General features: G+C 46.2%; 1 protein-coding gene across 1 annotated transcript in view; it reads left to right on the top strand.

Annotated features, from left to right (window-relative positions):
• Positions 1 to 1,840: 1,840 nt before the first annotated feature.
• The window catches only part of LOC123764589 (alpha-1-inhibitor 3), a 209,935-nt gene continuing 201,396 nt past the window's right edge, over positions 1,841 to 10,379 (top strand). The window contains exon 1 of the mRNA XM_069314575.1: positions 1,841 to 1,958. Within this exon, the coding sequence (XP_069170676.1) occupies positions 1,894 to 1,958 (65 nt within the window). The 5' untranslated portion in view covers positions 1,841 to 1,893. The remainder of the gene's footprint in view (positions 1,959 to 10,379) is intronic.

The following is a 10,379-nucleotide window of genomic DNA, read 5'->3' as shown; positions in this document are numbered from 1 at the left end:
CTCTGGCGATGGTTTGGTTGTGGGAAGAGATTATATGTTCCTTAATGGAGCCCTGTTGCTTATGCATCATTAAACGCCTAGAAAGAGATGTTGTTGTCTTGCCTATATACTGGGTTTTTTGGAGCTTACAGTCCCCAAGAGGGCATTTGAAGGCATAGACGACGTTGGTCTCTTTTAAAGCGTTCTACTTTGTGTCTGGAGAGTTTCTCATGAGTAGGCTGGCCGTTTTTCTGGTTTTATAGTAAATCGTCAGTTGTGTCCTCTGATTTTTGTCTGTAGGGATAACGTTTCTATTAACAATATCTTTCATGAACCTTTCCTCCGTTTTATGAGCTGTGGAAAAGAAGTTCCTGTAAAATAGTCTAATAGGGGGTATAGGTGTTGTGTTAGTTGTCTCTTCAGAGGTTGCATGGCGTTTCACTGTCCTTCTTATGATGTCTTCGACGAAACCATTGGAGAAGCCGTTGTTGACTAGGACGTGCCTTACCCTACAGAGTACTTCGTCGACTTGCTTCCATTCTGAGCTGTGGCTGAGAGCACGGTCGACATATGCGTTAACAACACTCCTCTTGTACCTGTCTGGGCAGTCGCTGTTGGCATTTAGGCACATTCCTATGTTCGTTTCCTTAGTGTAGACTGCAGTGTGGAAACCTCCGCTCCTTTCCATGACTGTTACATCTAGAAAGGGCAGCTTCCCATCCTTCTCCATCTCGTAAGTGAAACGCAACACAGAATTCTGCTCAAAAGCCTCCATCAGCTGCTGCAGACGTCTGGCATCAGGTACCTGCATAAAAGATATCATATCGGTTTTGTTGAAGATATGAAAAGAAAGGTGCAACGCTATGCCACCTGTGAAGAGTCCACCAAAACAACACTCTTCATCTAGTATATCGGGGCTCTTGGGCTACCAGCTGTGGAAGTGGGGCGTCTCATCTTGGGCCACCAGCTGTGGGAGTGGGGCGTCTCATCTTGGGCCACCAGCTGTGGGAGTGGGGCGTCTAATCTTAGGCCCACCAGCTGTGGGACTAGGGCGGCTCATTTGGGGGCCACCAGCTGAGGGAGTGAGGCGTCTCATCTTGGGCTACCAGCTGCGGGAGCGGGGCGTCTCATCTTGAGCCATCACCTGTGGGAGTGTGGCCTCTCATCTTGGGCCATCAGCTGTGGGAGCGGGGCGTCTCATCTTGGGCCACCAGCTGTGGGAGTGGGGCGTCTCCTCTTGGGCCACCAGCTGTGGGAGTCGGGTGTCTCATCTTGGGCCATCAGCTGTGAGAGTGGGGCGTCTCATCTTGGGCCATCAGCTGTGGGAGTGGGGCGTCTAATCTTAGGCCACCAGCTGTGGGAGTGGGGCGTCTCATCTTGGGACACCAGCTGTGGGAGTGGGGCGTCTCATCTTGGAGTAATCTTTTTAACATTGGGTCCTCTAACATTAGGATGGTGTTCCACACCCTGATGGCTTGGTGCTGCAGTCTGATGTTTAGTGGCTGTATGTTCAGGAGTTCATGGAGCTCCTGGACTGTTTGATCATATGGTGGACGGTGTTTTGCTGCTCTCCTTAGTGCCTTATACCGCACTGCTTGTAGCTGTTGCATGTTAGTTTTCTTTAAGGTGTGTAGTGGTATTGAAGAATATTTTAGATTCTATAATTGGATGGGGTTATGTTGTCCGGAGGGGAGGGGGTGCCTGAGGGAGAGACGGGGAGGGATACCTGAGGAAGGGACAGAGCGGGGTGCCTGTGGGAGATACTAAGGAAGGGGGGGATATGATGGGGAAGCCAGGGGAAGTGGGGGGGGGGGGAGCACGTTTCCTCCGGACAAGGTGAGGGAGAAGAGGCAGCTCCCACAGGCACTTGCTCACCGGCTGCCAGCCAGCCTGGACGTCTCGTTACCTGTTGCCATGGCGTCCTACCACTGTCCCCGCCTCCTCTGTGTCCTCGCTCTCACCGCTGCTCTCACTCATGGGTGAGTAAACTCTCCTTCAAACACCCTTAACGTTACTAGTTTACATTATTCACCTTATTTGATTTTGAAGAAACATTTGGAAAGTTTGTGTAATTAAGACAAATAGGAGAAGCTCCTATATTGTCCTCCCCATGTTCCCGTCCTGTCAGTGACAGTGACAGTGGTAGGTGGGCTCCTATATTGTTCTCCCCATGTTCCCGTCCTGTCAGTGGTAGTAACTGGTGTAGGTGGGGCTCCGGTATTGTTCCCCCATGTACCTGTCCTGTCAGTGACAGTGGTAGGCGGAGCTCCTATATTGTTTCCTCATGATAGTGGAACATAGTTCAGGAACTGAACTCCAATATCCATTTAACTAAGAACTGTTGTCAGCAGGGCCTACTTTGGCCGTTCCTGTAGCGTAGTGGTCTTCGTCCTCGACTCAGTATCGGGGAATCTGTGATTCGATCCCCGTACGGAGCAGAAATGGTTGGGCACCTGTTCATGAAGTATTAAATAGGTAATTAGGAGTTAAGTAACTGTTGTGGGCAGTCTGTAATGAGTCGAACCTTCCTGTCCAGGGCGCTACCACTGAGCCACTTGTTCTTAGTCAGTATTAATGCACTATGTTTTCAAGTTCAATTTTTCCTCAAGTATAAATTGTTACTTGATATATATATGTATACATTATATGTATATATATCGTCATACGATATATATCTGTAGTTTAGATGTTTAAGTTTTGTCGGTAACTATTTGTAGTTCCAGCGAGTCAACTATTTATAAAGGTGCAATGTGACCATAGACAAAATAATATAATGTTGGAGAAAACTTGTGAGTTACATCAGTTGCGGGACGCATGTAAAACATTGTCATTCATAAACAAGATGTTTCGCGGCTGAACTAACGAGCAATTGGCCATTGTTTGTGGGTGGACGGCTCCTGGGGGTCCGTGCCGGTAAACAATGGCCCACGTGTGTCTTCACCCAGCTGGTACACCAGTCTGGAGATGAACACCTTCCCGCACCACCACCCACCAACCTCCAACTCTTCTCCAGCACCGACTCATCACGAAACTCATCACGGGACTCATCACATGATTCATCACAAGACTCATCACGTGATTAATCACGGGATTCATCACAAGACATCACTTGATTCATAACGGGACTCATCACCGTGATTCATCATGAGACTCGTCACGGACTCATTATGGGACTTATCACGTGATTCATCACGGGATTCATTACGTTATCTGTTCGAATCCCACGTGTGTAAATGCTTCACTCACGAAATATACAATTAATTGGCCACTAATTTTAAACAATTAAACTAACTAAACCTAATATAGCTTTAACTATACACAATTACAATTATATAACAACAAATGGTACTGAACGCCTCTGTACCTCCTCTGTACTGAGGAAGTACCTCCGGGAGTTTGTAACATCTGCTGATATAGATTTGACTAAAAGTAAACTCTGTCAGCAGAATTATTTGCTTACTTTGCGTCATTATATAATGGAATGTGAAAAAAATCGCGGAATTCAGAGATAACACCATCAATGGTGTCCAAGAAATGTGTAAGTACTTCATTCATAATGATGTGCTGCCAGAAATCCTAGCGAAGTCCCCAAAGATTGCTTATCATAGGTGTAGCTTGCGCATGACTGTAAAGCTGCCGCCCAGTTGGGTGCGTGTGGAGCACATGACTGTAAAAATGCCGTCCAGTTGGGTGGGTGTGGAGCACATGACTGTAAAGCTGCCGCCCAGTTGGGTGGATGTGGAGCACATGACTGTAAAGCTGCAATCCAGTTGGGTGGGTGTGGAGCACATGACTATAAAGCTGCTGTCCAGTTGGGTGGGTGTGGAGCACATGACCGTAAGGCTGCCACCCAGTAGGGTGGGTGTGGAGTACATGACTGTAAACCTGCCACCCAGTGGGGTGGGTGTGGAGCACATGACTGTAAACCTGCCGCCAAGATGGGTGGGTGTGGAGCACATGACTGTAAAGCTGCCGCCCAGTTGGGTGGGTGTGGAGCACATGCCTGTAAAGCTGCCGCCCAGTTGGGTAGATGTGGAGCACATGACTGTAAAGCTGCCGTCCAGTTGGGTGGGTGTGGAGCACATGATTGTAAAGCTGCCGTCCTGTTAGGTGGGTGTGGAACACATGACTGTAAAGCTGCCGCCGAGTTGGGTGGGTGTGGAGCACATGACTGTAAAGCTGCCGTCCAGTTGGGTGGGTGTGGAGCACATGACGGAAAAGCTACCACCCAGTTGGGTGGGTGTGGAGCACATGACTGTAAAGCTGCCGCCCAGATGGGTGGGTGTGGAGCACATGACTGTGTGACTCATCATAGATGTAAAGTGCCTTGTATAGTGACTGTTGTGAACCTCTTGTTGAATCACTTGTGACACAAAAAATTATTTTTGTGTGAATTTGTGTAGATGATTGTATATGTACGTGTATATATATATATATATATATATATATATATATATATATATATATATATATATATATATATATATATATATATATATATATATATATATATATATGTCGTACCTAGTAGCCAGAACGCACTTCTCAGCCTACTATGCAAGGCCCGATTTGCCTAATAAGCCAAGTTTTCCAGAATTAATATATTTTCTCTAATTTTTATCTTATGAAATGATAAAGCTACCCATTTCATTATGTATGAGGTCAATTTGATTTTATTGGAGTTAAAATTAACGTAGGTATATGACCGAACCTAACCAACCCTACCTAACCTAACCTAACCTATCTTTATAGGTTAGGTTAGGTTTGGTAGCCGAAAAAGTTAGGTTAGTGTAGGTTAGGTAGGTTAGGTAGTCGATAAAACATTAATTCATGAAAACTTGGCTTATTAGGCAAATCGGGCCTTGCATAGTTGGCTGAGAAGTGCGTTCTGGCTACTAGGTACGACATATATATATATATATATATATATATATATATATATATATATATATATATATATATATATATATATATATATATATATATATATATATATATGTATATATATATATTTTGGTAGCAGTCTTTCCTGTAGACATATTTTATTAAATATGACCGAAAAAGTAAGATTAATAATTCTAACACGAATTTTCTCAATCTTTCGTACATTATGCTTCACTGTTGGAGGTAAATCAAAAATCACTTCTCCAAAATTCATTTTTATTTCTAGTCTGACGCGACACGGGCGCGTTTCGTAAAACTTATTACATTTTCAAAGACTTCACAAATACACAACTGATTAGAACTTGCGTTTCCCTGATTTTATATCTACATTTGAGTGAGGTGGGAAGGGTGATGTGGCATTACATTTGAGTGAGGTGGGAAGGATGATGTGGCATTAGAGGATATTAATAGGGTATTAAAAGTATCAACACAAGACAGAACACGAAACAATGGATATTGAATAGAAGTGTTTGTAGAAAGCCTATTGGTCCATATTTCTTGATGCTTCTATATTGGAGCGGAGTCTTGAGGTGGGTAGAATATAGTTGTGCAATAATTGGCTGTTGATTGCTGGTGTTGACTTCTTGATGTGTAGTGCCTCGCAAACGTCAAGCCGCCTGCTATCGCTGTATCTATCGATGATTTCTGTGTTGTTTACTAGGATTTCTCTGGCGATGGTTTGGTTATGGGAAGAGATTATATGTTCCTTAATGGAGCCCTGTTGTTTATGCATCGTTAAACGCCTAGAAAGAGATGTTGTTGTCTTGCCTATATACTGGGTTTTTTGGAGCTTACAGTCCCCAAGTGGGCATTTGAAGGCATAGACGACGTTAGTCTCTTTTAAAGCGTTCTGTTTCGTGTCTGGAGAGTTTCTCATGAGTAGGCTGGCCGTTTAACGATGCATAAACAACAGGGCTCCATTAAGGAACATATAATCTCTTCCCATAACCAAACCATCGCCAGAGAAATCCTAGTAAACAACACAGAAATCATCGATAGATACAGCGATAGCAGGCGGCTTGACGTTTGCGAGGCACTACACATCAAGAAGTCAACACCAGCAATCAACAGCCAATTATTGCACAACTATATTCTACCCACCTCAAGACTCCGCTCCAATATAGAAGCATCAAGAAATATGGACCAATAGGCTTTCTACAAACACTTCTATTCAATATCCATTGTTTCGTGTTCTGTCTTGTGTTGATACTTTTAATACCCTATTAATATCCTCTAATGCCACATCATCCTTCCCACCTCACTCAAATGTAATGCCACATCACCCTTCCCACCTCACTCAAATGTAGATATAAAATCAGGGAAACGCAAGTTCTAATCAGTTGTGTATTTGTGAAGTCTTTGAAAATGTAATAAGTTTTACGAAACGCGCCCGTGTCGCGTCAGACTAGAAATAAAAATGAATTTTGGAGAAGTGATTTTTGATTTACCTCCAACAGTGAAGCATAATGTACGAAAGATTGAGAAAATTCGTGTTAGAATTATTAATCTTACTTTTTCGGTCATATTTAATAAAGTATATATATATATATATATATATATATATATATATATATATATATATATATATATATATATATATATATATATATATATATATATATATATATACGTGTGCGAACAAGCCTGAATGGTCCCCAGGACTATATGCGAATGAAAACTCACACCCCAGAAGTGACTCGAACCCATACTCCCAGAAGCAACGCAACTGGTAACTACAGGGCGCCTTAATCCGCTTGACCATCACGGCCGTCAAAAGGAAGTGATAGCCGAGGCTATTTGAGCCACTTCCCCGACGGCAACTCGGATGGTAATCTTGGGCATAGCATTTCACCAAATCACCTCATTCTTTGGGGCACACGTGAGGAACACAAATGCGAACAAGCCTGAATGGTCCCCAGGACTATATGCGAATGAAAACTCACACCCCAGAAGTGACTCGAACCCATACTCCCAGAAGCAACGCAACTGGTAACTACAGGGGCGCCCTGTAGTTTGCCCTTAGTAGCCCTTAGTTTGCCCTTAGTAGCCCTTTAGTTTGCCCTTAGTTTGCCCTTAGTTTGTAGTAGCGCCCTTAATCCGCTTGACCATCACGGCCGTCAAAAGGAAGTGATAGCCGAGGCTATTTGAGCCACTTCCCCGACGGCAACTCGGATGGTAATCTTGGGCATAGCATTTCACCAAATCACCTCATTCTTTGGGGCACACGTGAGGAACACAAATGCGAACAAGCCTGAATGGTCCCCAGGACTATATGCGAATGAAAACTCACACCCCAGAAGTGACTCGAACCCATACTCCCAGAAGCAACAGGGCGCCTTAATCCGCTTGACCATCACGGCCGTCAAAAGGAAGTGATAGCCGAGGCTATTTGAGCCACTTCCCCGATGGCAACTCGGATGGTAATCTTGGGCATAGCATTTCACCAAATCACCTCATTCTTTGGGGCACACGTGAGGAACACAAATGCGAACAAGCCTGAATGGTCCCCAGGACTATATGCGAATGAAAACTCACACCCCAGAAGTGACTCGAACCCATACTCCCAGAAGCAACGCAACTGGTAACTACAGGGCGCCTTAATCCGCTTGACCATCACGGCCGTCAAAAGGAAGTGATAGCCGAGGCTATTTGAGCCACTTCCCCGACGGCAACTCGGATGGTAATCTTGGGCATAGCATTTCACCAAATCACCTCATTCTTTGGGGCACACGTGAGGAACACAAATGCGAACAAGCCTGAATGGTCCCCAGGACTATATGCGAATGAAAACTCACACCCCAGAAGTGACTCGAACCCATACTCCCAGAAGCAACGCAACTGGTAACTACAGGGCGCCTTAATCCGCTTGACCATCACGGCCGTCAAAAGGAAGTGATAGCCGAGGCTATTTGAGCCACTTCCCCGACGGCAACTCGGATGGTAATCTTGGGCATAGCATTTCACCAAATAACCTCACTCTTTGGGGCACACGTGAGGAACACAAATGCGAACAAGCCTGAATGGTCCCCAGGACTATATGCGAATGAAAACTCACACCCCAGAAGTGACTCGAACCCATACTCCCAGAAGCAACGCAACTGGTAACTACAGGGCGCCTTAATCCGCTTGACCATCACGGCCGTCAAAAGGAAGTGATAGCCGAGGCTATTTGAGCCACTTCCCCGATGGCAACTCGGATGGTAATCTTGGGCATAGCATTTCACCAAATCACCTCATTCTTTGGGGCACACGTGAGGAACACAAATGCGAACAAGCCTGAATGGTCCCCAGGACTATATGCGAATGAAAACTCACACCCCAGAAGTGACTCGAACCCATACTCCCAGAAGCAACGCAACTGGTAACTACAGGGCGCCTTAATCCGCTTGACCATCACGGCCGTCAAAAGGAAGTGATAGCCGAGGCTATTTGAGCCACTTCCCCGACGGCAACTCGGATGGTAATCTTGGGCATAGCATTTCACCAAATCACCTCATTCTTTGGGGCACACGTGAGGAACACAAATGCGAACAAGCCTGAATGGTCCCCAGGACTATATGCGAATGAAAACTCACACCCCAGAAGTGACTCGAACCCATACTCCCAGAAGCAACGCAACTGGTAACTACAGGGCGCCTTAATCCGCTTGACCATCACGGCCGTCAAAAGGAAGTGATAGCCGAGGCTATTTGAGCCACTTCCCCGACGGCAACTCGGATGGTAATCTTGGGCATAGCATTTCACCAAATCACCTCATTCTTTGGGGCACACGTGAGGAACACAAATGCGAACAAGCCTGAATGGTCCCCAGGACTATATGCGAATGAAAACTCACACCCCAGAAGTGACTCGAACCCATACTCCCAGAAGCAACGCAACTGGTAACTACAGGGCGCCTTAATCCGCTTGACCATCACGGCCGTCAAAAGGAAGTGATAGCCGAGGCTATTTGAGCCACTTCCCCGACGGCAACTCGGATGGTAATCTTGGGCATAGCATTTCACCAAATCACCTCATTCTTTGGGGCACACGTGAGGAACACAAATGCGAACAAGCCTGAATGGTCCCCAGGACTATATGCGAATGAAAACTCACACCCCAGAAGTGACTCGAACCCATACTCCCAGAAGCAACGCAACTGGTAACTACAGGGCGCCTTAATCCGCTTGACCATCACGGCCGTCAAAAGGAAGTGATAGCCGAGGCTATTTGAGCCACTTCCCCGACGGCAACTCGGATGGTAATCTTGGGCATAGCATTTCACCAAATCACCTCATTCTTTGGGGCACACGTGAGGAACACAAATGCGAACAAGCCTGAATGGTCCCCAGGACTATATGCGAATGAAAACTCACACCCCAGAAGTGACTCGAACCCATACTCCCAGAAGCAACGCAACTGGTAACTACAGGGCGCCTTAATCCGCTTGACCATCACGGCCGTCAAAAGGAAGTGATAGCCGAGGCTATTTGAGCCACTTCCCCGACGGCAACTCGGATGGTAATCTTGGGCATAGCATTTCACCAAATCACCTCATTCTTTGGGGCACACGTGAGGAACACAAATGCGAACAAGCCTGAATGGTCCCCAGGACTATATGCGAATGAAAACTCACACCCCAGAAGTGACTCGAACCCATACTCCCAGAAGCAACGCAACTGGTAACTACAGGGCGCCTTAATCCGCTTGACCATCACGGCCGTCAAAAGGAAGTGATAGCCGAGGCTATTTGAGCCACTTCCCCGACGGCAACTCGGATGGTAATCTTGGGCATAGCATTTCACCAAATCACCTCATTCTTTGGGGCACACGTGAGGAACACAAATGCGAACAAGCCTGAATGGTCCCCAGGACTATATGCGAATGAAAACTCACACCCCAGAAGTGACTCGAACCCATACTCCCAGTAGCAACGCAACTGGTAACTACAGGGCGCCTTAATCCGCTTGACCATCACGGCCGTCAAAAGGAAGTGATAGCCGAGGCTATTTGAGCCACTTCCCCGACGGCAACTCGGATGGTAATCTTGGGCATAGCATTTCACCAAATCACCTCATTCTTTGGGGCACACGTGAGGAACACAAATGCGAACAAGCCTGAATGGTCCCCAGGACTATATGCGAATGAAAACTCACACCCCAGAAGTGACTCGAACCCATACTCCCAGAAGCAACGCAACTGGTAACTACAGGGCGCCTTAATCCGCTTGACCATCACGGCCGTCAAAAGGAAGTGATAGCCGAGGCTATTTGAGCCACTTCCCCGACGGCAACTCGGATGGTAATCTTGGGCATAGCATTTCACCAAATCACCTCATTCTTTGGGGCACACGTGAGGAACACAAATGCGAACAAGCCTGAATGGTCCCCAGGACTATATGCGAATGAAAACTCACACCCCAGAAGTGACTCGAACCCATACTCCCAGAAGCAACGCAACTGGTAACTACAGGGCGC

This window comes from Procambarus clarkii, chromosome 79 (genome assembly GCF_040958095.1).
Source record: "Procambarus clarkii isolate CNS0578487 chromosome 79, FALCON_Pclarkii_2.0, whole genome shotgun sequence".
In the NCBI taxonomy this organism is placed as follows: domain Eukaryota; kingdom Metazoa; phylum Arthropoda; class Malacostraca; order Decapoda; family Cambaridae; genus Procambarus; species Procambarus clarkii.
The sequence above is the reverse complement of the archived record's forward strand: the minus strand, read 5'-3'. Positions and strand labels throughout refer to the sequence as shown.